General features: G+C 39.1%; 11 protein-coding genes across 11 annotated transcripts; 6 read left to right on the top strand and 5 right to left on the bottom strand.

Annotated features, from left to right (window-relative positions):
• Positions 1-50: 50 nt before the first annotated feature.
• On the top strand, positions 51-1,097 carry KQ657_002704 (uncharacterized protein; the record flags this gene model as incomplete). Its single annotated transcript, XM_043193458.1, has 1 exon — positions 51-1,097. One exon carries the CDS (start codon positions 51-53, stop codon positions 1,095-1,097), a length of 1,047 nt encoding a protein of 348 aa, XP_043047467.1.
• A 1,009-nt stretch (positions 1,098-2,106) lies between these two features.
• KQ657_002703 (uncharacterized protein) lies at positions 2,107-3,663 on the top strand (the record flags this gene model as incomplete). Its single annotated transcript, XM_043193457.1, has 1 exon — positions 2,107-3,663. The coding sequence occupies one exon, from the start codon at positions 2,107-2,109 to the stop codon at positions 3,661-3,663; it is 1,557 nt and encodes a 518-aa protein (XP_043047466.1).
• Positions 3,664-3,798: 135 nt separating this feature from the next.
• On the top strand, positions 3,799-4,518 carry KQ657_002702 (uncharacterized protein; the record flags this gene model as incomplete). The annotated part of the gene is made up of 1 exon (XM_043193456.1): positions 3,799-4,518. One exon carries the CDS (start codon positions 3,799-3,801, stop codon positions 4,516-4,518), a length of 720 nt encoding a protein of 239 aa, XP_043047465.1.
• Positions 4,519-4,639: 121 nt separating this feature from the next.
• On the bottom strand, positions 4,640-6,142 carry SIK1 (snoRNP complex protein; the record flags this gene model as incomplete). The annotated part of the gene is made up of 1 exon (XM_043193455.1): positions 4,640-6,142. One exon carries the CDS (start codon positions 6,140-6,142, stop codon positions 4,640-4,642), a length of 1,503 nt encoding a protein of 500 aa, XP_043047464.1.
• Positions 6,143-7,594: 1,452 nt separating this feature from the next.
• KQ657_002700 (uncharacterized protein) lies at positions 7,595-8,668 on the bottom strand (the record flags this gene model as incomplete). The annotated part of the gene is made up of 1 exon (XM_043193454.1): positions 7,595-8,668. One exon carries the CDS (start codon positions 8,666-8,668, stop codon positions 7,595-7,597), a length of 1,074 nt encoding a protein of 357 aa, XP_043047463.1.
• Positions 8,669-9,306: 638 nt separating this feature from the next.
• UGA3 (Uga3p) lies at positions 9,307-12,234 on the bottom strand (the record flags this gene model as incomplete). The annotated part of the gene is made up of 1 exon (XM_043193453.1): positions 9,307-12,234. The coding sequence occupies one exon, from the start codon at positions 12,232-12,234 to the stop codon at positions 9,307-9,309; it is 2,928 nt and encodes a 975-aa protein (XP_043047462.1).
• A 1,033-nt stretch (positions 12,235-13,267) lies between these two features.
• UBC4 (E2 ubiquitin-conjugating protein) lies at positions 13,268-13,997 on the top strand (the record flags this gene model as incomplete). Its single annotated transcript, XM_043193452.1, has 2 exons — positions 13,268-13,311; positions 13,598-13,997. 2 exons carry the CDS (start codon positions 13,268-13,270, stop codon positions 13,995-13,997), a joined length of 444 nt encoding a protein of 147 aa, XP_043047461.1.
• Positions 13,998-14,545: 548 nt separating this feature from the next.
• On the top strand, positions 14,546-18,016 carry SPT7 (SAGA histone acetyltransferase complex subunit; the record flags this gene model as incomplete). Its single annotated transcript, XM_043193451.1, has 1 exon — positions 14,546-18,016. One exon carries the CDS (start codon positions 14,546-14,548, stop codon positions 18,014-18,016), a length of 3,471 nt encoding a protein of 1,156 aa, XP_043047460.1.
• A 274-nt stretch (positions 18,017-18,290) lies between these two features.
• On the top strand, positions 18,291-22,667 carry KQ657_002696 (uncharacterized protein; the record flags this gene model as incomplete). The annotated part of the gene is made up of 1 exon (XM_043193450.1): positions 18,291-22,667. The coding sequence occupies one exon, from the start codon at positions 18,291-18,293 to the stop codon at positions 22,665-22,667; it is 4,377 nt and encodes a 1,458-aa protein (XP_043047459.1).
• Positions 22,668-22,879: 212 nt separating this feature from the next.
• KQ657_002695 (uncharacterized protein) lies at positions 22,880-23,444 on the bottom strand (the record flags this gene model as incomplete). The annotated part of the gene is made up of 2 exons (XM_043193449.1): positions 22,880-23,192; positions 23,428-23,444. 2 exons carry the CDS (start codon positions 23,442-23,444, stop codon positions 22,880-22,882), a joined length of 330 nt encoding a protein of 109 aa, XP_043047458.1.
• Positions 23,445-24,039: 595 nt separating this feature from the next.
• On the bottom strand, positions 24,040-26,766 carry KQ657_002694 (uncharacterized protein; the record flags this gene model as incomplete). Its single annotated transcript, XM_043193448.1, has 1 exon — positions 24,040-26,766. The coding sequence occupies one exon, from the start codon at positions 26,764-26,766 to the stop codon at positions 24,040-24,042; it is 2,727 nt and encodes a 908-aa protein (XP_043047457.1).
• Between the last annotated feature and the right edge of the window lie 187 nt (positions 26,767-26,953).

Below are 26,953 nucleotides of genomic sequence, written 5' to 3'. Positions count from 1 at the left end.
CTTTTCTGAATATCAATTGATAAGAAAATCGAGCAAATTGTATATAAGAAATGGCTGATGTTTCATCGTTTGAACTGAACCCTAAAGTGATCAGAAAGCAACCCCAACGTGTGGAAGACCCTTCAGAAAATGCTATCTTACAAAGGTCATTTGCTAGGGCTTATGATAGACCACCGATGGAAAGCTACCAGCTGTTCATCAACTCTTTAGGAGCCTTTTTTGGTGGATTTGGTAAGTACACTTGTTTTTGCTCTAATCCATATAAACAAGTGAACCAGGGGGACGTTGGATTGGTCCAAACCTTTGGTGCACTTACAAGGGTTGTTGATCCCGGATGGGTTTACGTAAACACATGGTCAGAAAAGTTATATGTTGTCAGTGTTAAGATCAACATTAGGGAAATTCCTGCGCAAAGATGTTTCACTCGTGATAACGTTAGTGTGGTGGTAACTTCAGTGGTTTACTACAACATCACTGATCCACAAAGAGCCGTTTTCGGTATTGATAACATTCACAATGCCATAATGGAGCGGACTCAAACTACATTACGTGATGTCATTGGATCTCGAATGCTTCAAGAGGTTGTTGAAAAGCGTGAAGAAGTTGCAGAAGCCATTGAGTCAATCATTTATAAAACAGCACAAGATTGGGGTGTTCACATTGAAGCTATTTTAATCAAAGATTTGGAATTACCTCCCAATGTTCAGCAATCGTTGTCTATGGCCGCTGAAGCCAAACGGATTGGTGAATCCAAGATTATTAATGCCAAAGCAGAAGTTGAGTCTGCCAAATTGATGAGAAAAGCTGCCGACATTTTGGCTTCTAAACCCGCTATGCAAATCCGGTACTTGGAGGCCATGCAGGCCATGGCAAAGAGTTCCAATTCCAAGGTTATTTTCATGCCAAGTTCGGGTGAAGTTGAAAAAGTGGTACTGACCAATATTCAAGGATCAGGTTATGGAGCCATTGAATCTCAGGGTACCGGTCAAAATCACAATAACAATGCTGAATTAGAACCTGATTCGAATTGGTCACTGAGTTCCGATCCTCACAAAAGGATAATGGACACCATCGCCTTGCATGAAAGTATGGGTTGAGGTAAGACGAGAATTTTTTTATTTAATTATTTTTTATTTATTCACATAGTATTCCGTGTGGGATATTTTTATTGACAATGAATTAGTGCATTTTAAGTATAAATTCCCTTGCTTTGGAGTTTTATCTATATAATGACATAATGCCTTTTTTGCCTTACCTATCGTAAAGAAAATATTTGTTGAACAACTGAGCTGAATCTCATATGACATGGTTGGTATCAGTATATTTAGATGTACAGTTTATGGTTGTAATTGTAGCCGCACTAAGTGCATTAGAAAACTTTGTGGTATAAAAATGGGAACGTTTGTGTCTGATTTGTTTTTTTTTTTTTTCTTTGGGGTGGAGGTGAAGAACCACGTAACCAATTGTTTGCAACCATTAAGAGAATAATCAAACAATAAAGGTATTACTACATTCGTCCCAATGTCCCACTGATTCACCACTTAGATTCCTTCTACCACCCAGACAAAGGATACATACTACTACTCCCTGCAATTGATGGTTCATTTAATGAGGTAGTTTTTCCCTTCACAAAGCCCCGTGAGATCAATTAGCCTCTATGCCCTCATTCCAAAGAGACATAGTTTTCCCGCAATTTAGCTGCATCTATTCAACATACATGAAAGGCTAAACACATTTAGATCCCATTACCCTGCACCATTGCAATAGACAAATGGGTGGTGTTGAGTTGAACAATAAAAGTGGTGATATAATGTGGTAATCGCTTCTGTTGTCGTGCGTAGCCTTCTGCAGGTCCACCCTGGAACTTGCACGAGACCAAGCGGAAACATCGAATCCGTGCATTGAAAACTCATACCACATACTTAAAGCAGACTTTTTAGACTATCGTAAATCAATAGATTATAAATGGAAATTAGGGATCGAACCATGGAAGGAGGGAGTATAAATGCTCCCACGTTCCATAGTTTTTTTTTTGAAAAAATTAAATCCCTATTCTCCTTCTTCTACTTCTACTAAGCATCTCGTAACAATTATATATTGCTAAACATGTCGCTGATACAACGCAAAGTTACCGAACTATTGTCTGCTGGTAACAAATCAGAAAAACTGATCATCATCATAATGAAAGATGATTTCAACAATATGAACAATATCCCTTCTTCTCCTTGTTCATTGCCATCGTCCGTTCAAGTTTTTGCAACCAAAGACTATTCCGAAAACGAGAAAAATCTTCTCCTGAGATTCTTGATGAAGACTCCCCTCTACGAATTGGAACACGAGCTGAACATATTTCTTATAAGGCCTGCCTTATCGAATATGACTACACTTGTATTCAGCTGGAAATCCACTACCAATCTTGTTCAACATTACCGACGTATATTCCAAGCTATTCTGCAACAACTTTGTAAGGAGGTGGCCAAAAAGTGGATCAAGATTTTGGAACCTAACAAACAAGCAAAATACCCTTATAAAGGATTTAATGCTTCCAAACCTTTCTGGTGGCCAGAGAATATAGATCATACTGAACCAGACCATTTAGATAAATATGGAAGGATCAGTTTACTAGTTTCAATAATCAGAAACCGGTCTTTATCTTTAACAGAATTAAAAAATAAAGTACAATATCTTCACAGTACTCAAAAGTATCTTCGAAACTTATTGGACGAATTGTTTTATGTGGCAGCATATGATAGGATATTTTACAACCCAGAAAGAAACGATGACCCCCTCTTCCAATACTTGAGTTCAGAAGAACAAGGTGTGATATCTTGTGCCAAAACTTTCAAAATAGCAATAAGCGATCTTATCACGACCAAAGGTGGTACGGCAACTCGCTTGGGGATTGTAATGGTGAGCCAAATAGACGACTGCATGCTTAACAGAAAGGTGTTTAAAATAAATGAAGTTGAGAAGAAGAAACCTTGTAAGCCAACAAGAAAGAGAACAAGATCTGTTTTAGCATTGAAGATTAAAGAGGAAGAGGAAGAAGAAAATTATAAAGAAGCAGATGGTACTTATAAAAGTTGTAATCAGGAAGTGGTACTTAAAGATAAAAAGGAGCACCCGATAAAGGTCAGAAGAACCTCCTCGTTGACTACCTCCAAAATTCCCAAAAGTTTAGATAGTCAGTATACTAATTCACAAGAAGATGACTACCATAACCATTACAGTCCACAAACTAGTCCATCTTCAGCTGTTGATTCCATGTGTTGCAATAAACCAACCCTGCCTTCCCTAAAACATAACCATATTGGAATAAATGATTCAGGATATGGGCTTCAATTAATTCTCAGATCAAACACCCCAACTTCTCCATCACCAGGATTAAAACACATTCATATAACTACAACTGAATTTGATGATGCAAGCCAGGAAGAAACAGACCGAGGCTTATTCAAGTTTCAAAGCTATGATTCTGATTGTACTCTTCCAAATGTTGATTCGCCCAATTACATCGTGGCACAGGAAATCTTGACTCATAATCTGAGCTCACCACCCCCCTCTGTCTTACACTCATGGCACTATGACTGCGACTCATCATCTGAAGATGTATATCCAGAAATTCCCTATGAAGGAGGTGAAATGTCGGCTATACATTCATGAAAAAGGTGTACGGGTGCCGGGCTATGGGGGTATAAATTAAAATCATTTGGCTGCGAAATTAATAATAACGATACCTTAGTTTCTTTTGAGCGGCTACATCATCACTTCATCAAATCTCTAATTGCTAGTATTATTATGTCTGAACAACAAACCGCTACATTGCCAGAACCAAAGTCGGGGCCAAAGATTGTACCTAAAACTCCTCCCAGTTCAAGTTTGAAACTGCTTGCACATTTGAAACAGTACCCTTTGATCAGTCAAACCAGAGATATGGTGTTACAAATCCCCTTTACCAAAACCGCCTTAGAAACTATTTCTCCTTCCTTAAAGGCTGTAAGTGAGACACAACCCTTTAAGATTGTTTTGGATAAGAGTGATCTTGCTGCCGATTCAATGTTGTATACGTTAGATAAATCCTTCCCCCGATTGAAACATTTTGCAATGAATGACTTCATAGATCCAATCTCAAGACCCATAAACGGGACTGCTGAGCGTTTGAACTCCGAAGTCAAACATGCAAAGGAACAAATTGACCAAAACATCCTTACTCCTACCGCCAAAGCAGCTTTTACCGCTAAGGAAAGCTTTAGCGCATTGGTAATAGATAATCAAGGCAAGGGGATCATCAGTTCTCAAGCTGATCCTATCATTGGTCCTGTCAATGATAAGTTGGAGGAATTAGTTCAAGCTCATTTACCAGATACCAAAAAGGTTTCTAAAAGGCATTCCAGTGAATTATCAAGATCCATGAGACTTATAAAGAATGTTCTTACCAGAACTAAAGCTCAACCAGAGGCCACATCACCAGTAGCTGTCACTACTACAGAAGCTGGTACTGCTGCTGTCCCAAATTGAACAGTTGCCTTCAACTGTGCTACTAGAGTCATACCAACTGATATTCTGTGATATTTCGTAATATTCCAAACTAGTAGTAAATATGCAAATATATAATTATAATAAAAACAACGAAGTTAATTTAATCCTTTGACTTCTTCTTCTTCTTTTTGGGGGTTTCTTCTTCTTCAGACTTTCTCTTCTTATCTTTCTTTTCAGAAGACTTTTCCTTCTTTTCCTTCTTTTCCTTCTTTTCCTTCTTTTCCTTCTTTTCCTTCTTATCCTTCTTTTCCTTCTTCTCTTCAACAACATCAACATCCATCAAGTCGCTGGCCAGAGTGCCGACCAAAGCCAAGGCTTCCTTGATGGCATCGGAGTTCTTCATAGGAGCGGAACCGGTGTCGTAAAAGGCCAATCTGTCTTCAACTTGTTTCTTCAAGATTTGACCGAAAGCAGTGGTGGGTTCGTCAGAGTAGTTATCGATTCTGGAAGCCATGGAACACTTGTTGGCCAAGTATCTTGAGATTCTCCCCTTATTCTTAGCGGAAGCCTTACCAATAAAAGAGGAATGGTAAATCAAACCATATTTAGGAGTGTTACCCTTGGTCTTCAAGGCTCTGAACAAGGCCTTTTCAGCACCCAAGATTTGAACGGTGGAAGCAGCTTGTTTGGACAAGTTGGTCAAAGAACCAGCATGGGAAATTAATCTGGCTCCAACAACTTCACCAATCAAAGTTGACAAGTTGGGTGCAACAGTGTTCATCTTCTCTGTTAAGTAATCATATAATTTGGTTCTGTATTCACTGATGTTTACCACTCTTTCGGCAAAGGTGGACACGTTCTTCATGTCTTCTTCACTGATGTCTTGACCCATCGACATTTGGGCCGTAGCAATGATTCTTTCAGCCACTGCAGAGTCGTCTTCAAAGATGGCAGCCAAGTCGTGCAAGTTGTCTTCGGTCAAACTGGCCTTATCTTTAATGTACAAGGCAGTCTTAGCAAATTTATAGTTATCAGGAACAATCTTGGCCAATTCTGGGAAATGCCATCCATACCACTCCTTGACCCGCATAGAAAACGTGTTGATGTCCTTATCTAATTGGTCCAACAATGCGATGGCTTGGATGATATGGTTATCGTTCTTTTGCACTGAAAACTTCACTTTAGCACGAGAGAAGGCGTGACCCAAACCTAATTGAGCTCTTTCAATGTCTCCATCTTGTAAATCTTTCAACAACTTGACACCATGGACTCTGATGGCTCTTAAAAAGTCTTGAACAATCTCATTGGACAAACAGTCAACATATGGGAAACTTTCCTTAATGGATGGACCCAAACTCTTATCTGAAATACCCAAAGTGATTTTATTCTTCAGAGATCCCTTGGGCAAGTTTAATTCCAAAACAGACTTCAAATAGTCTGAGACTAAACCTTCAGAAATATCATTGGCGTTTTCTAAAGCTTGAGCAGCTCCTTTGAATGGTGCAAATGAAACTAACTCAATCATCTTGGAAAACTTACCTAAATCGTTGGCAGCTTCTTGTACTTCCTTCGACTTGGCTTGAACCTCATCTTGTTGGATTAACACTTTGAAAATAGCATACCCTGTGGACTCTTCAAAGAGCACGTAGTCAAGACCTCCCATCTTCAATTCTTAAGGCTCTTAATAGGAAATAGTAACTAAGGTATTTGTTAATAGAAGACTTTTTTTTTTCAGTCTCTGCTCAAAATTTTCCTCATCGCAGGTTTATACATTTGGTAAACGCACGTATATTCCAAAGGCGGTAGCGCGGAACGAGATGAGCTGGTGCGAGGTTTGTGTAATTCCAAGTAGTAGTATCAGTGGTGTAGTAGAGTAAAAGTCTATTATACTTATTGATACTGTTAATATATATATATCCAATGATAGCTTAGTGGTACTACTAGGTTTTGAAAAAATAGGGGATTTCTGTTTTTAAAAGCTGATTTATTTCACTTTTAACCGTATATGGTAGCGCCACAATTATTATTATGGAGTATTAATTTACTCTATAGTTGAAGAGGAATGGTTTTGGTCCCCTTGAATTGGCTTTTGATTACCCTACTTTTAGATTAACAACATTAGAATATGCTTGTATGTTTCCAACAAAGAGGAAACAGAAGGTTTTATCATGTCAGAAATAAAGGTATACAACTGGAGACACCGTAGCAGTTTCAACAGGGATATATCTAAGTAAAACTCTGTGATTACCATTTTGTGAGTCCAATAAGAGTTGGTTTAGCATTGGATGAAACTGTCTGTATGAAGGTTCACCATATAACACAACAATTGGGCCCAGGTTACCTATGACTCTATCAAAGTAGACGTCAGGCCCATAGTAATCAACGTATTCGTTTTGAAGTTTAGTTTCCAATGCAGTTAGGTCTTCAAGGGATGAATAGGATTGATCGTTGTGTCATCCTCCATTATGATTCTTAATGGTCAGCTATTAGTATGATCTTCATACGTCAAATGGAAATCAATGACAGACTTTGCTACATGTGAAAGGTTACTGTGTTGAGTGAAGAATCTGTGGTACACATTTGAATCCTCTAATAAATTATCATCATCATCACCATCATCTTCTAGATTGTTAATATTATCACCAACAGCAAATATAGACATTAGAGCAGACTCATAGAGATTCGTATTATAAGTGCTTACACTCTCAGAGTTTGATGGCAAATGGTATATGGTACTTGCACAGAGCCTCTACAGTTATTTCCGGCAGTGTGAAAGCACAACTGAACAAGGCAAACTGAGCAATAACCACAAAGAAAGCAATCATTATGTTTGTTAATAATAGAGAGTAAGGTGTGTACTGTAGTCGAGCGTTGCCTGATAACGACGTTTCCCATACTATTACCCATATTATTTATTTGGTAGCGCGCGAAACTGTGGTCGTATAGACTACCAATGCTGCAATCCCTCGGGGTTTAATCCCTCGAAGGAAACTTTAAATGATTCACTTCACCAATGCAGTTTGATTCCCCTTAATCCTTGGCACGTTTAGGTCTTGACTGATTAATTCTAAATTTTGTAGTATTCTTTGATGTTTTTGGGTTTCCTTTGATGTAGTCAGGAACTAAAAAAAGCGCGGAATTCCTCATTGGACCTCACTAATTCGTGATCATCGATCGAGATAGAAATCGTATCTGGAATCACCTTTTCATTGATTTCATCAAGTGCTTCTATCAATTTCGGATTTTTTATCCCGATCTTATATAAAGCAGTAGCATATTTTATTGCACACTTTGCTTCATTTACCCCTTTCGCTTCTCTGTAACGATATGTCAAGTTGGCGTTATGTTTGACGAATAAAAACATCCTCTCATGTGTAATAGACGTCAATTTCAAATGCTCTGAAATAAGATAACGGTCGATTTCTTCCTGCGGCTTTAACTTTCCGTTATTGAAGCTGGTTCTTTCGAAAACTTCCAATACCTCAGTCATGATTTCATTCAAGTTTGGTGTGAGAAGCATATCATTTAAGAGAACCTTGAAGTTCGCTGATTCTCGGTTGGGTACCCTAAATTTCACAACCAATAATTCCCTAAAATGATCTACTAATAAGATGTAATAATACATCTTTATAGGGTATGAGAGCCTGTTAATCTTAGTATTGCTTATTTTATTATAATCAAATTTCATCTCGTCAGATCTTAATAGTAAGGAGAACCCATTATTTGTAGCTTCAAAATCTTCAAAGTATTTAGTGTACCTTTTCTTAATACTATAAACTGACAGATAAAGTGGGAATGATTCAAACAAAATTAGAGATTGATCAATAATTGGTCTAGCCAATAATAATGCCTCCTTCTTCTCATTATAATTCAATTGATCGAAGATTTCTTGACCAGAGAGTTTACCAATAGGATCAATCGCCCCTTTGGTATTGCCTTCTGCGAAACCTGTTGCACTATCACTAGTCATAACTTCCTCGACTACTGGAATTGGCGATTTTTCGCTCGTGAACTTGTGCTTTGATCCAGAGCCTTGTTTCATATCACATAATTGCAGTAGAATTTGACGTAATATAATAGCTTGATCAGCAAGTATATTGCGCTGTTCTTGCATTGCCATTTGCATTTGACGTAGCAACATGATCATGTTGTCTTCATGTTCGTATTTTCGCAACCTTTGCAACCACATTTATCAATCTCTGAAGTAACTTTGGAAATGATTTCTCACGACCTCACCTGTATATGACGTTTAATCAACAGTCGCAAGAAATCATTCCCAAAGTTGGTTCAGAAATTGACGAAGGTTGCGAAAATATGATATATCCGAAGGAGTAGAGATGGAGTAAGGATGACTAAGGAATCTGATGGCAAAAGAAGGGGGATGTGTTAAACCAGATAAGACCAAGTGGTGCTAATTAAGGAGGTTGAAAGCAAGGAGAGTGAAACATAGGGGATAAACTGCGAAGAAGAATGAGTGAAGTTGGAATATAAATTGAGATATACCTCATCCATATTTAGAAATGTATAGTCTTAGAATCCAACGAGATCTTAAGTATATAAGGATACATAATCTAAATATACAAGTCCATAATAAACCAAGTCATAATTAGGAAAGTACCCCGGTAATTCATTCTAACTAAAACAACTACCACCCGAGCCAGTCATACTCAAGGTCCATTCAAACTACCACCCAAATATCGAATATTACACGACCTAAGTACACCCATTAACCAACAGCGACCTCACCTGTATATGACGTTTGATCAACAAAGTCCTAGCACCTAATGCCTTGTTTACTATGCCCTATAAATAAATATAATACAAACTTTAAGCAAAATTGATATCCCATTTCAACTCTTTCAAAATGGCAAACCAATCAACAACATTATCACCGTTAGGATTAGTTTCCCATACTCTTTCAATGACATCTTTAACTCTTCTAATATTCCACTCTCCATATAGCTTCATAAATGCCTCCATTCTATTGGCCATTAGCTTCCTATCGTGTTGTGTGACACAATGGATACCAGCAATAAATACCGGGAACACCAACGATGCCATTACTGGAGTTCCAAGTAAAATATCAATACATTTAACCAAATGATTGTTTAGGATTTGCAGTTCCAAAGCCGAAGGATTGCATTTCATGATCAGCTGTCTAAGGAATAGTTTGGTACTTATTTGAAACGATTCAAACAATGTAAGTTGTAACTCAAGTTCTTCATCAGTCAAGGCAATAAGATCTTTGGAATCAGGTTTGGCAACATCGATTTCCTTTTCAAGTTCTTTGGCACGATTAAGCACTCCAGTAAGTAAACTATTGATCCGAGTATGTTCACTTGCATCCGATTGGCTATCAAGTTCATCACCTTCTAGAGACACTGGATAATCAACACCACAATCATCTGATAGTTTCGTCCCCCCAGCTATGGCTGAATAAGACTCAGAAGCATCAACATCATTAGGTATATCTCGATTGTAATAGGCTTGAAGATGTTGAGACGATTCATAAGCCAAAGTGCTAATGTTACCAATAATTCGGTATAAATTCTTGGAAATACCCAATAATGGATTAAGATTACCTTTGGAATGGCCCTCACGATCTTCAAATACCAATTCATAGGTTTCCAGAGGGAAATATGTCCCTCTAACGGTACTGGAACTTGCTAGAACATCATGATAAGCAAAATTTGAGATTAACCAGTGTTCCTCTTTAGTTCTGTTGAAATTAAGTATACCACCTTGAGCTCGAAGTAACTTAGAAGTCCATTTCAAATATTCAGACCAATTTCTAATGTCTCCTCTACATATCTCGGCTCCACAAAGAATTAAAAGCGTAGCAAACTGATGAACCACCGAATTTCGATCCAATTTTCTAAATTGTTCTTCATTATAATTTATGGAGTTCCCTGAATCCACCATGTGTCTTAAAGCCAATTCAATGAACTTGTTACCCTCTTGGATCCAATCACCTCCTAAATGGAACGAAGACCACGCCAAAATTGCATAAAATACAGACTTATCTGCATGGGCAAGCGGAAGAAATACCTTCTGATAAGAATTGGATTCATTCTGGGATGTTGGAGCAATGGAAACTCGTTTGGAAAGAACTTCAACATAATAATTGTACAAGTAGTTGGAATTCCTGGGCATATTATCAAATAATGGAACACTTTGGTAATGGAGTGGAGTGAAGATGTTACTGAATGAATCCGCAAAGTGTTGGTTCTTCATTAAGATATCAAAAATACTTAACTCATCAACGTCTTTATCTCTCGATACAACTGAAACAATCTCATCACCTTGATTATTATTATTGCTTTGTTTAAAGTGTAAGTTCAGATGCTCTTCAAACATCTTGAGCTCTTGAAGGTGTTGGTTGTGATCAAACTCTCCAGACAATGGAGCTGGTTCGGAGTCTAAATCATGAGTATCTTTATCCTCACCTCTAGTAAGAGGATTACCTTCATCATCAACAAAATGGATCTTATTGGAGTGCTGTTTCTGCGTGGAGAGGTCCTTTAGTAAAGACCAGAACGCACTAGGAGTCGTAGGCACAGACTTGTCACCAAAGTATCGATAGAGGTCCATATTATTATTATTATTATAACCATGTTGATTTTGAACACTTGGTTGGGAATATTGTAAAGATTGTGAAGTTGGACTTACTTCCATGAATGGTGCTGTGTTTGGAGAGTCCATAGTAGGTGGTGTTGGGGCGTTTAAGGACGTTAGTTTGCTCAAGTTTTGTTGCAGTATATCGTAGTCAGTTCGCTTGGGAAGAGTATGTCGTGTAGCAGAAGCAGCGGCTGGTGGTGGTGCTGTACCCTGTCGAAGATCTTCTTCTTTCTGTAATGGTCTACTTCTCTGGGAGAACGTCCTGTGGTCATCAAGAGACAACGGAGTAGGCTCTCTTGCGGAGGTGGTGCTTCGGGACGAAGACTCAGCAAACACTCCATAGGTGTTAAGCATATGGGGAGAACCACCTAAAGGATATATGAGATCGCTAGGGAACCGAGGAGACGATACAGAACCAGAGCCAGGAGGTGAAGTAGTTATCTTGGTGCTAGGAATATGGGAACCAATAGAACTCTCTGAAGCAGACAAATAAGAAGCCCCTTTAATTATATCCGGAGAAGCTCCATAAGTTCTTCTTTGTTGTTCGTCGAAGAGGTCAGACTTTATTCGTTTGGAAGACTCTTGATGCTTGTGATTATGAAACTGACTGGTCGAATAAGGTTGAGACGGCGTCTGAGTCTGAGTCTGAGTCTGAGTCTGGGTCTGAATTGAATCTGAAGCCGGTTTCCTCTTCCGTAGCTTGATGGTGTTTGATAGTTTCTCCTTAATAGCACGTACTTCTTCAGCAGACATGTTACTGTGTTCCCAAATACATTCTATTTTCAATCTGGCACAGTCACCACAAACAGGTTTGCTCTCATCACACTTCTTCTTACGAGACTTACAAGTTATACACCCTGACCGCAGTTTCCCCTGGTACTTGAACTTGGTGACATCCTTATGAGTTTCTATTTTGATCAACGGATCATGAGCCGCTGCCGACATTAGTGCAACATTACTGGTGGTGGAGGCGCCCAACGTGGTGTCTTCAGAAGTCTTCGCCTCCATCGGATAGGCATTGGTGGTGGAGTTGATGATGTTTGTTTCTATCTGATGGAAGGGCTCGCTTTTATCGGACTTTGGATCGGACGATAACGGCTTAGTCCCGTTTTCAGACGCAACATAATTCACAAACATCACCCGCAGGACCGTTAAAAGACCGACCTTCAGGGACAAGTTGTATGAAGAGTAGAAAAGAGTTGTAGCCAAAGACTGTGAAAAATATGTCACACAAATTAAGTCACAGCTTGACCACCAGTTCCATTATGAACTGGTTAAAGCGTACATCACGTATTCATAGATGCGATATACTCAAGCTACAGCATGCTAGGAGCAGTAAGACATTACTATAGAACACTATAAGTGCAGTAGCACTTGATAGGCGACCGTTGTTCCCGTGTGTACTGTAGAAGTGGAAGGCTACTGTTACTACCGCAAGCACTATAAATTACTACTGCTGATGCTGGTGCTACCGCTACTACCACAACCAGACCTCCAACGGCTGCTACGACCACTACCAGTCTTCTGACTCAGCATGCAGAAACTTCTTGGCTAGTTTATGTTCCCCTAAGTACTATCATTTTGGCACCCAACGTCAAAGGTCTTAGCGGGTTCGTCTTCAAGTTGAATCTGAAGGACTGCACATAAACGATAAACCCCAGCTTAGTTTAAAGCTTAGCGCAAGCGGTCCCTAATTGGATAGGCGATGAAACTGGAACAAGTTTAAGAGAGGTGTTTTCAATATGGAAAGTAAACAGTCGACTGAGCTTACGACAAGCGTAGAAACGTACTGATTTCCGCTATCCGGACAAATGGAAGTGGATATAAAGGTAATGAAGACGTTAAGATCGACAGGTAATATGACCATATTATACTTTGACGACATTTTTACAGTTGGAAATCCTGGCCTCCTTACATAAGCATTCGTTAATATGCGACATTGTTCGACACAAAGTGCCAAAAGCAGTAACTGATAGTGCCACCACTCTCAAAGTAGTGTGATGGTAATCCGAAGGAAAGAGGTGGAAGCAAACCTAATGTCGCCGAAATGCCACTAACAAAAAAAAAAGCTCGAAAAGTCAACGTACTACTTAAAAAAATTCCCCTTCCTTTTCCTCTCTCTAATTTGATTCATAGTCATTTTATCGCACATAATAATACCTACCAAACCATGTCTTTAAAGCGTATTAATAAGGAGTTGGCCGACTTAGGCAGGTATGTATCCGTCCAGTTGCATTAGTGTTGGTCACTAGGAATGCTGAGTATGGCCCTTTTGGTGGAACATCGTGATGTCTGATTGCATATGATTGAATTTGATACTGGTAATATTTTTTTGACTTTGATTAAAGTATTTGGATCCTGTGGGTTTGTGCCATTCTGATTTGTATGGGTTCGTTTCATTCCATTCCATTTTGCCACCGCATCAAGGCTCGTACCGCAAACAAGTACTATTGACTAATACGACTACGCCCTATACATCATACTAACATCATTTCTATAGAGACCCCCCATCTTCCTGTTCAGCCGGTCCAGTCGGTGATGACTTGTACCACTGGCAAGCATCTATCATGGGACCCCCAGACTCACCATATGCTGGAGGTGTATTCTTCCTTTCAATCCATTTCCCCACAGATTACCCCTTCAAGCCTCCAAAGATTGCCTTCACCACAAAGATCTACCACCCTAATATCAACGGAAACGGAAACATTTGTTTAGACATATTGAAAGACCAATGGTCCCCCGCCTTGACTATTTCAAAGGTATTATTATCTATTTGTTCGCTTTTAACAGATGCTAATCCTGATGATCCATTGGTTCCTGAAATTGCCCATATCTACAAGCTGGATAGACCTAAATACGAGGCTATTGCTAAAGAATGGACAAAGAAGTATGCCGTTTAGATTTTTGATTTCCATTCGTGCGTGTGACTTAAGGCATCCTTGCTGACGTTAACACCTGCCGTGGATTGATTGCAATTAATAAGAGCATTTTTTTTTCTTCAGGTTATCCCACTTTGGTGTGTTGTCTCTTGTGGTTGTTTCAAGTATATATAAGCACAGTATGTAAGTAATTCAAGACGCCATTGGTCCTGAAATGAGTGATTGTAACAGCAGTATTAGGCGTAATCTGATCCACTGTAACGTGTGTCAGCCACATAGTGTAATGTTCCATGTTCGAATCCCGATCAAGTTGTTGCACACACGACTTTGAATCAACTAAACTGTTTTCACTATGAAAATACCGAAGCAGCTTGAAGCTTGAAGCATTGTGAGTGCAACTTAACCATCGATCAATCCTTGCAGTACATCGGCATAGCTTCAGCTTTAAGGGCCGACGCATTAGTGATTTTGTGGCCGAAGCATTGAAGATTCGACGTGTAACAATATTGATTGCATTTAGACGTGAAGTGAAGTCAAGTGAAATCAAGTGAGGGCCACTGTATTATAACATGGAGAAACTAGATTGGTTCGAAAGAACTGATTATGGCAAGCTTTTAAGTTTGGCTAGAAGATTGAATGACGATAAGTTTTTTGACGTGTTTCTAACGGAATACCAATTGGCAATCTTGCAATATGTCATTAGCCTTGACAAGTTGCAAATATGGGAGAGTTTCCTTGAAGGGAACATTCAATTATTGTATAAATGTGACACTGAAACTGCCAAGGACTCGGAGTCTGCTTCTGCTGATGCACCGGAACTGCTATTTGAAGAAGGCCAAGTGGCTCTACGAAACCTTGCCTTTAATGTGAGGTACTTGCTATGGGAGATGGGTGTGGATTTCTACTATAAAGATGGTATGGAGGAAGATAATAATCATGACGGTGATAGCTATTATAAGCTTATAGAGGCAGTCAATGATGAAGAAGATATTGTCAGCTCAGCTGCTGCTGTTGATGGTTCTTCTAAGCCAGAAATACTTGCCAAATTACCCAAAATAGAGAAGCCAATACTAAGAAACCTCAATGATGATTACGACGATGACGATGATGAAGAAGAAGATGATGATGATGAAGCGAGAACAGAAAATAACACAGATAAAATGCAAGTGGACGACGACAATTCAACTAGCGAGTTCAAGTTTTTGGCTGACTCCAAAGTACTCGTTCTCGAGGTTCCTCTGTCTATATTTCGTGATAGAGCCCAGCAGGCTCCCACCCAAGCTGGCTATACCAAAGCAAAGAGCCCATTATTAACAGTGAATCAAAACAACGGAAGAGCATCAACTCCCGCTATGAATTCTACCCCAACAACTGGTGGCGTAGGTTCAGGCTTAGATGATCAAGAAAGACTCATAAGAGACTCCTACAGAATATATCACAACTTTGAATACGACCGAAAAACGCTTATTAAACGTCGAAAATTGGAGTTATCTGATGAGCGACTCGAGAAGAATAGCAAAGACAATAATAATAATAATAATAAAAATAATAATAATAATAATGGTAATGATCTGAAGCAAAATGGAAGTACAGAATCTCTGATTATGGGATTCGAAGTGGGAAACTCTTCACTGCTCAAACATTTATTGAATGCCATTCAAAGCCAAAGAGATGACATAGATTTGAACGATCATGAATTAAGATCACTTTTCATGAATGTTCGTAAAAATAGAGGGAAATGGGCCAATGATGAAAGAGTTGGTCAAGAAGAATTATATGAAGCATGTGAGAAAGTCATTATTGAATTACGTGGGTATACCGAACATTCAACTCCCTTTTTAAATAAAGTTAGCAAAAGAGAAGCACCCAACTATGCCCTTATTATTAAGAAACCAATGGATTTAAATACAGTCATGAAGAAATTGAAAAATTTCAGTTATACTTCTAAACAAGAGTTTGTTGATGATGTCATGCTTATTTGGTCTAATTGTTTAACTTATAATGCCGATCCCAAACATTTCCTTAGAGTTCATGCTCTTGCAATGCAAAAGAAAGCAATGAAACTTATCCCCTCGATCCCCAACATTGTTGTTCGTAAGAGATCAGAGATCGAGAAGGAAGAAAACGAGTTGGCTGATAATGAGAATGGGGGGAAACCAAAAGCTGCTGGTCACATTTCTTCAACAGGTAAGTCACTAAAGAAAGGTCGGAAGCGGTCAAGAGAAGGTCAAGGTCAACATCACCCCATTAAATTAGAAGAAAACGATGTTAGTGCACTTGGATCACCCATTCCAGACGGTACTGCCGCATCTACAGCAGCAGGGACTCCTATTCCGAATGAAGAAACTTCTGCTGTAAAAAAGCCAATAGAAGATACTGAAGAGGTGGAAGAAGATGATGCAGAGGAAGAAGATGATGACGACGATGAAGATGAAGATGACGAACGTATTAACAATGAAAATGCTCGTGACGCTGAAGCTGAGCAAGACGATGAAATTGATCCAGAGTTAATTGCTTGGAGATCCATGACCGCCAAATCTCGTGCCCATTATTGTGCTCAAAGAGCTGAAATGTTTGGCAGTGATGGTAAATTATGTGCCACAGCTCCAGCATTGTTAAGGAAAAGTCTTAACATGAAGAAATTTATTCATTACTTGAACCCAACCCAGGCTTTATCTAAAACTAGCAATCTTTTGGTTAATGATGAGCCATATTTATTGGAGTACGATGTTAGTGATGGAGTTCCTGGCTTAGAGTATAAGGGTATTGATGAACATGATGAAGAGAAATGGGAGCAACATTTAGTTGATATTTATTTGCAACTGAGCACGAAAGAAGACTCTCCATTTGTTCTTTCACAAAAGAGTGGGTTAAACAAGTTATACGTGGACAACATTTCCCAAATACAGGAAATAAGGAGGATTTGCTTTAAGATTGCATTAATTAGACAAATGCAAACGCAACAGTTTCTTCATCACACCCAAATGAAACCTCCAGAGATTGAAACGTTGAAAGAAGTTGATGTTGATCCAGTTTCCAAGTTGACCAACCATGACCCTTATACTTATAAGGTACAATATGGAGCTTTAAGAAGAAGTATAGCCAAAGTTATTATGCAAACAGGGTTTGAATCAACTGAACCATTTGCTATCAACACTATGACACAAGTTGCTGAGAAGTTCTTATGTGGATTAATCAAGTCACTCAAGACACATACTGAGACGACTTCAAAGAATAAGTTGAAGTCTTCACGAGAAGTTATTTTATTATCACTTTTAGAGAATGGGATTTTCAAACCTGACGATTTGTACACATTTGTTAAGGAACGGATAATAAAGCAACAACAAAAATTGTTTGACTTGCACACCAAGTTGAAGAACTTTCTTAAAGAATTGTTAAGACCAGGCTTAGAGAATATGAATGAAAAGAATTTTGATGATAATAGTGATTTATTTGTCACTGGAGATTTCCTGAATGAAATAGGAGATGATTTTTTTGGCTTGAAGGAATTAGGGTTGGATAAGGAATACGAGCTTATGAGTTCATCCATGCCACTTTACATGCTCCACACCCGACTTCATAACTCGTTTTCTAATAACAATAATGCTAACAGAAGGTCTAAATATGAAGACTTGAAGGATTATGAACCTGGAAATTTGACTGCTAGTTCCATTAAGGATCAAATTGGGATCTTAAAGCCCTTTTATACCAAGCTTTTGGAACGGTCAAAAGTTCATTTTGTTAAGCAACAAAAGAAGAAGAATGAATCTACGGAATTCCCACCAGATGACAAATTGCTATTGATTGAAGACGAAGAGCTTCCTCAAAAGAATAGAAATATCAGACCAAGATTACCACCTACTGGGAAGATATCATCGATAAAGAAGAAAGTTGTTGCCAATGCTATGTTCTTACCTGAAGTAGATGAGGACATGATAATACCCAAGCAGGAACAACATGACGATGCTGGAGAAGAAGAAGATGGTGCTGATGATAATGATTTGGCATCAGAAATATCCAAAGAGTTACTGGTGATGTGATGTGATGTGACGTCGAATTGATTTGAATTCATTTCGTATATATATGTTGACTCTAAGATTTAATTAATAACTATTGATTTTTAGATTGTATATGTACAATTATTTTTTGGTAACTCCACGTTGCGAATGAATCAATCAATGTACAGAAGTTCTCGTAAATATCGTACATTGATATATACATACATATGTACACTCATATTGCATTCTATTTTGCTGCGCTGTTCCATACATATATACATACTATACTTCCCGAATGTGGTGAGCAGATTGGACGATGATCGTTAAGGTGAAGCCCCCCCATACTAATAAAGAATCCTTACCTCAGAAGTTAGTTAGACTATCAAAAGATGAACTCCTCCAAAGAGATGTATTGGGTAGAACAATCTTGCATGTTATAGTGCTATGTAACCGTTACGACTTGTTGCGTCATTTACTTAAGAATCCTTTTATAAAGCACATTTTCCTTTTCATTGACTACGAAAGTGGATGGAACGTTCTTCATTATGTGGTATTCTACAGACGCATGCAATGTCTCAAGTGTCTCCAGGATTACTTTAGGAGTGACGCCTCTGGGATGACGTTTGGTGACTTGCTTCGATGCAAGGACAGAAACAGACTCACACCTATGCAACTCATACATAACAATTATAAGGATTTGATGTTAGTTCCCACGTGTATCAACGAGACCAATGAGTTTGAGTTGGAAAAACGTATACGACGCCATCGACTAGTGAATGAATACGACGATCCCACCAACTCGTGGTGGTGTGACGCTAGAGGTGGCAGTGAAGTGTATGTGTTTGGGGCCAATAATAATAACAACTTGGGAGTTGGTGATACGTCAGATCGTATAGCCCCCACAAGACTATCACATAAGTTTTTCAAGGCAAATATGACCAGTCATATCCACAATTTCAACGGCTTACCGATGCCGCGGTACAAAGAGTTTCGGGTGTCCAAGTACCATTCGGTGCTTATTACTAGGAATCGGAACGTCTACACTTGTGGTATTGGGTCGTACGGTAGATTGGGCCATTCTCGGGGTAATTTGGCCAATCAATATAACTTCAAACTAGTTGAAGACTTGAAGGCAGAGACAGTGGCCGTATCAAATAACCACACGGTAGTCCTTGGAGTTGATGGTGGTGTTTATGGTTGGGGTGCAAATAACTATTACCAATTGGGAGTTATTGGTCCCGGGAATGAAAGCAGGGGGGGGTCACTAGTTGATTTCCCCAATGCTTTTGAAGCTACTCCAATCCATATAAATACTGGAGAATTAAAAAATGGTGGTGTTCTGCGTCGTAATCCGATTAAAGGAGTGTCTGTCTCCAAGATCCATTCCTTGGTGTACACTGATTATGAAGTGTATTCTTGGGGTCTTTCCATCGGGCAAATGGGATTCTCTACCGACTCTTCACGTACCATTGACTTCAGATACAAAGACGAAACGTATAAGGGACAATTCCAAAGTAAACCCAAAGCCATATCATTCAGAGATGAGATTAAACTTGTGGAAACTTGTGAAACATGTACTTGTGTGATCACTGTGTTAAATGATATCCATGTTCTTTACAATTATCAACATATAAAGCTTCCTAAGATCCCTGTGAAGGCATCAGATAAGCAATTTGATTTTTTCAAACCAGCTGTGTTAACAAGAGCAAGACAGATAGTTAAAGTATGTTTCCGAGACCTTGGATATATTGCACTATTAATGGACAGTGGAGATGTTTTAGGGTTTGATTTGACAAAAGATATCAAGAGTATCAAATACTCTTCAATTTGGAAACCATACAACGAAGATATGAACGTAGTTGACTTGGATATTTCTCATGATGGTTCCATTATTTTGTGTACCAGAGATGGATCCGTGTTTCGAAAGAACAATGGCTCGAAACTGAGACAGAATTCAATTTCTGGAACAACTATGACTCCAACTTTCATTAATACTGTGACAAATACTAAATTTAAAAGATTAGATGGCATAAATAAAGTGGTTAAAGTGTCATGCGATGCCAATTTTACTTCCTTTGGGTTCATTCGTGATTCAATGGATGCTTTACCATTGAAAGTTCATTTGAATGATTTCCTTATTGATTTTTCCCATTTAAGTTGCACCATGATGGCACCAGAGGATAGGAAGCAAGATCAATTGTTTAAGTCTGACCATGATGGTGGAGCCAATTTCTATATCCGAGATTTTGCGTATCCTCATGATAATTTTGACGATGATAATGATGAAATGATGGTTGATAATAAGTCCAAGTCACTGGACGACATTTTACTTTCGTCTTTTAAATCAAAATATGACTACAGCAAGAATAAGCCACCGACTTCATTAGAAACGTACAAGCGATGGAGTTTAGCATCACCATATGTTATACCCGTAGATTTGACTTATTGGGAGGAAGTATTTAATAAGGCGTCCACTACCTCTTATAGTGGCTATGATTGTTTCTTTGAGTTTCAAGATTACCCTACTATCAGAATAGGTGCCCATAAGTCTGTTCTTAAAGTAAGATCTGTGTTGTGCAAGAAGTTGTTTCTGGACCAAGAGGGTTCTCTATTTGATAATGGACATGTACGACTTTTTTATGACTCCAGTGATAGCACCTTGAGATTTGAAAGTGGCATAAACTTGAAGGTGTTTTTGATGTTAATTCATTATATTTATACGAACGAAGTCGTTGTGTTGGCAGACGACAGTTATGATCATCTGGACATTTCCCCTAGCGAAAATTCACCAGAATACAAAGCGCTCAAAAGTGATTTTGATAACATGGTTTATACGTTTCAGATTGGAGTCAATACTTCACATTCTTCTACTCAGTTGTTTGTAGAGAAATTTGGGCCAGCACTTCTTAATGTGGAAGATGGAGATAAAGACTTGATAGTTAAGTTAAGTGACGGTCAAATAAAGTGTCATACATACATATTGATATGCAGATCAGCATATTTTGAGACTCTTTTCTCTCAGAGATGGCATGAAGAGAACCATAATAATAATAATAATAATAAGACAAATGAACTTGGATTAGAGTTGGAAAATATCACATGTCTTCAATTTGAAACTATTTTACGATATTTGTATGGGGTTTGTGATGCAGAAGTCTTCAATACCGTTCAATCAACGGTTGGTAATTCCTTTGAGTTTGCTAACTTCCTACTTGAGCTCATGGAGATAGCTGATCAATTCTTGTTGTTGCCATTGAAAACCTTATGTGAACTTGCACTCAAAGATATGATTACCTTGGACGATGTGTTAGTGCTAACGATCCATTCAGACAACTTAAAAGCTAAAAAGCTCTTTTTAAATTGTGCATGGATTTTATTTGACAACTTGGAGCTTTTGATATTTGAATTATCTGAGCTTTCATACACACTTTTACAAAAGATTGAAGAACAATTTGAAGTTTTGAGCAAATGCCGACAATCATCATCTTTCGACGACCTGATCAAAAGCAAACAACACTGGTTTGAAGACCAGGGTATGGTTGCTTTATTTGTGAATGATGTTAAGGGGTTCAATGAAATATTCATGAGTGATAAAAAAGGGTATCTGTCCTTTAAACCATTAATTGATATTAAATATGATTCCAAAACAAATCCTCCTATTGATGTGCAGAATAAAAAAAGGAGGTCCAGAAAGAGTTCTACCAGAAACTCTGTGAATGCTTTGAATGACCTAAGAAACAGTTTGGCCAATGACCTTGTGCTTGAAAGAAACCATTCTGAAAATGCCATTGATGATAATGATTTTGAAACAGTGGTTTATGGTCGTCGTAAGTCATCAAGTCTCAAACCTATAAAACAGACTTCTCCTCCTGCTGCAGCTATTAAGCTGAACTTGGTTTCAAATATTATTGTTTCATCAGTAGGTTTGAAACTGACTACGTCAACCGGGTCGGTGAATCTGACAAACTCTTCAACGCCGACACAATCCAGCCATGACAGATTCCCCTCCTTAGGTATGGCTTGGAAGAATGGGTCGACCCTGAGTATTGGGTCATCGTCGGGTTCTCCCAAGGCTACAGAAGTAGTAGCTAAAGGAACCACAGTGGTTGAGGAACAGCGGATCTCTGAAACAAAGACTGCCATCAATAAGAAGGTGCTTCTGAAGCCAATCATGCGGATCTCTCAAAAGCAACGTAAGAAATTGGCTCAAGAAGCCAACGACGAAACCATGGCGAGTGGTTTCAATCAGGTGCCAAAAGCTGCTGCTTCAACTCCTATGGCACCATGGACTGCGCCAAATGGCGGTAGTGGTGATTACCGCGAGAAATCTGTGGAGTCGTCGTCGACCCAGAGGAAACTTTCTCTGACATTGGCTTCGTTGCCAATGTTGGGGACGACATCCAAGACGACTCCGACTCCGACTCCGACCCCCTCCTTGACGGAAATAATGTTGGAGGAATCATTGCGGACTGAACAGCAGCCAGTTATTCAAAAGACCTTCTTGGAGATCCAACAAGAAGAAGAGTTCAACCGATGGTGGCAAGAAGAAGCTGCTAGGGTTCAAAGGGAGATGGGACTGAATTCCGAGCCCAAGTCAACCAAGAAGAAGAATAAGAAAGGATCCAATAAGAATCACCAAGAGGGTGACGTTAAGAAGAGAAGCAGGAAACCAAAGAACGTTACCGCTAAATAGATCTTGTACATACATATAATGTACTTAAGTATAAACATGCAACCTTAAACCAGCAGACTTCCCGACATACACATACACATACACATGTACATGCATATGCATGAGTAATGCTTTCAAGCAGTCACATGAGCGTAAGCTACATCAATTATAAATAAAATATAAGGGTATTAATCTTAGTACTATACAATTATCTATCAAAAACACTAGCTAACTTACAAAGCCAACAAAGCACCGGCAGCAATAGCAGCAGCACCGGCAACGAATGGCTTAGCAGCAGCACCTTCGTAAGAGGTAACGTTAGCTGGGATGGTGTAGTTAGAAGCTGAAGAGACAGAGACAGCAGCAGTGGTTTCTCTGGCTGGACAGTTGGTAACATCAGGAGCACAAGAGGTGATGGTGACGAGGGTGGAAGATTCTTCGGTGACAGTAACGTCAGCGGCAACCAAAGCAGCAGCGGCAGCGAATAAAGTAACAGTGGAGAATTGCATTTTTGAACGAAAGACTAATAAGTTTGTTTGAGTGGTACTGAAGAAAAAAAGATGAGATTGAACTTTTGGGAACAGGGAGCTTGGATGCCCTTATATAGTGGGAAATTTGTAAGGCGGATGGTCTTGTATCATGGTGTAATGTTTGACGTTATTGTTAAGGCGTTATGTTTACAAAACAAATGTGGTTTGGAAAACCTGTCACCCTGTATGAACAATAGAACACGACAAAATAAAAAATTTAAACAATAGATTGATGCCGTTCTGAAATTTACAACGGGTCTGGACTCATGACGTACGTTATCTAGATATGATTTGGTCTCGTTTGATATAATTACTACGGATAACCATTCTATTCGATTCGTTTTTTTTGACAATTACAATTTCGTTTCAATGATCATTGGTTGCTTGCCAGATCGCTTGGTAGATTGACACATTTAAATCTTTGCTATTTGACACTTCCTTGACACACCTTCCTCCAGAAAAGCGTTGACATATTTTGAACAAAGGCGGCGGTGTAACAAGGTATCCCGAAGAGCCGGTGCCGGTTGTGTGCAAAACTGCACACGATGAAACAACAACAAAGGCAACACGGTATTATACCGGTCGTGTTATGATCAGTAAGATTGTATAATATTGTTGGCGAGGGAAGCCAACTTCTGATACATAATCTGTTGGAAAAATAACCGTGTCCCCGAAGAGTGAGTGAAAATCCATGCTCAGATCTTCCACCATCGGTGTAATAACTGGGCCAATGTACCTCCTGAAACCTATTTCCATCGAGCAACGAATTTACTGCCATTTACACGATTTAACCTGTACGTCAGCAGTATTTTCCTACGTTTCTTACTATTACTATCATTATTATTATTATTACCTTATGGCTATTAAAGATTTTCGTCTGTCACAGCCTCAATCTCTACTCTTGCCTCTGTACCCGTGGAGTGAGTTTCTCCCCTAGAAATCAATTCACTCTCTTCGATAACATTGTTAACCTTTTCGTACCCATCTGGATTATTGTGAACATTCCTCAATTCCTCGCCCAACTTAGCATCGGCGAGCCCGACCAAACGGATCCATTCCTCTATGGCTTTCCCGGATGGATTCAATATTCCGTGACACAAGATTAAATAGCCTATTAGATACTGGTACTCCTTTTGACGTTCAGCAGTGACATTTGATCCAACCTCACATACATCTATTAATTTTCTGTAAATATCCTTCTCCTCTATTGCCAGTTCCCATTTAGGACTGGCCTTCAACTTTCTGATTTCATACTTGACGTATCCGGCTTCCAAAATTTGTCGTGAGACAAATTCCCGTGTAATACGTTCCTGAAGCGATGTGAACATAACCAACACAAATAATACAAAATTACCTGCCATTTCTCTAAGTCTATGCTTGAACAAAATTACCAGATTCCCTTCGATCTGGTCAATAACTCGTTGATAATCCAACCTCTCATAACATGCAAAATTAATAAGTGGAGTGGCCATACTAGAAGGTATACTAACTATGGTGTGGATCAACCGAAGATATGCGAGCAATGCCTTTTGCATAGTTGACAAGTTATCATTAGCAGCAAGAGTGTCGATGTATTTTGTAAAATACACGGAGACATGCATAACCAGAAATATCAAGTAGACGAGAACCAACTGCCACACGTCTACATTAAGATTAACACCAATAAAATACCAAATTATGGCTGATCCTATAATTCCCGCACTGATGTTTCGTATATCGTTAATAACAATAGCAAAATAGTTCACGGGTGGTACAACCGGAGGATCGAGTTCAGCCACTTCTGGCGGAGGTGGGTTATCATTGACTATTTCCTCAACAGTGGTCGGAGTGGGAATGTCGGTACGTGATTCATGCTCCTCTTGTGCAAGAGATGGACTATGAGAGGACATTCGTACGAAACTACTCGTCGTAGAGCCATTTGTCCGTTGAAGCTCATCGTTGCTCTTTAAGGAATCGGGAATCACTTCGATTCTTGGACAACTATTAAGATCCAAAAACCCCTTGACTTTATGAATACTCCTAGGACTAATAAGAGCATAAGGCTCAGTGCCAGGAACAACAATGACATCTGAAATATCCAACAAAAGTGTTTCATCCTTGTATGTAAGCTTGAAGGGCGGCACAACGGGTACGAAATAATCTGACGGATTCCTCTCAAGTGAAGAAAGTGAAACCGTCCTTTCCAAAGTTCGTCCATCGTCGTAGTAATCTAGTAAATTTGACTGTGGTTGTGAAGGCGGTGGAGCGGGCGAAGAATGATTACTGGCATTGTTGTCATCCGTTTGGCTCAAGTCGACTGAACTCGGCTGACAATACATGGATATTATTCTTCCCTCGTTGTCATGGCTCGTTAAACTGTACGTCAGACTGTTATTCGTAGTGAAATCATCAGGCAATTGAGCTGAATGTGCAATCGAAGGTAACGGGTGTTTTGCCACCAAATCCATTTCCTCCTCCTCTTCCTCTGGTATATCCACTGTATCAATGGGCGAAGGCACCTTCATGGGAGTAAAGCCGGATTGATCTAGCGCTATAGGTGACAGAGTTGTATCCCTTTCTCTAGTAGTTGATTCCATTGGATGGGAGGTTTCGTCGTCCATTTGATTCCCCTGATGTGACGTTATGGAACTGTTGTCGTCGGCTATGGTACCCGTATGATTATGATGTTGACGGTCATGATGATTACTTTTTTCCCATTGTTCTCGAATACTGTAGCTCATTATTACCACGTTGTTTAAAACTCTTAAGGTTTCTTCAGTGAGTCCTAAAGTGGCTAGGTTTCCCTCTGTAACGTCAATTTTGGTATTGTCGTAGTAAAGTTTGAGAACCGCAGAATCAGCAATTATGTGGAGGAACCGTAATTGTGCGAACAAATCGTTGTAAATTACCTCCAAGGGTCGATTTAAGGTACACTCGATATAAATTGGGTGCAATACTTCTTCTGATACAAATTTTAATTCAAAATTACCTTTGGAGATTTCTAGATGCGTGTTCGATATTAAAGTCAAATGGACAGGTTTTAATGGTGTAACGTCCAACTCGATAATTTCAGACAAGATTAAAGTATTGTCCCAGGTTGGTCTGTCTGAACCTTCAACTAAGAAACCAAATTCACTACCTCGCTCTACAACGCCTGAATCTCGCACTGAATGCTTTAGTTGGCCTGAAGTCGTTGCGAGGTTCGCAGTAGTTGTATATGATCTCGCGTTGGCACTACTGTCAACCCAATGTAAAGTTACTTCAAACGAACTGAGCAAAAGTGGATGGCTAGGAGCAAATCCTATGAGGTCATGCTCTATCCTCATGATAATCAAATCACCTGTGTTTGTTGCTCTAGAAGGTACTGTTACCTCGAGAACTTGGCCAATGGTCTCATTATCACTTAATCGACGACCTTGGTAATACATGGATACCAGTAACGGGGGAAGCGGCGACACCTTTTGTTGTCGCCAGCACACCAGATAAATTAAGGAATCAATACGATGCGATAATGTCGCATTGATAGCATATGATGCACCAGAGAATATCCGACTATTATCATCACATTCTATCTCTTCCACCTGTAACCATAAAGTGAAGGGGATATCCATTGTAATAAATAGTATGAATTGGTGTAAACAAATATTCTACGACGTTTCCGTAGTATATTTTGAATCTTTTAGTTTACATTTTCTGTAAAAACTTCGTCTAATTGCGAACCAATAAATCGACCTTGATCTCCTCCATTCCTTTTACAGAAAAAAAGCACGCTTTAATTGGAATGGAATGAAACTATTT

This window comes from Scheffersomyces spartinae (genome assembly GCF_019049425.1).
Source record: "Scheffersomyces spartinae strain ARV_011 chromosome Unknown scaffold_22, whole genome shotgun sequence".
Taxonomy (NCBI): Eukaryota; Fungi; Ascomycota; class Pichiomycetes; order Serinales; family Debaryomycetaceae; genus Lizanozyma; species Lizanozyma spartinae.
This window is presented reverse-complemented; position numbering and strand designations above follow the sequence as displayed.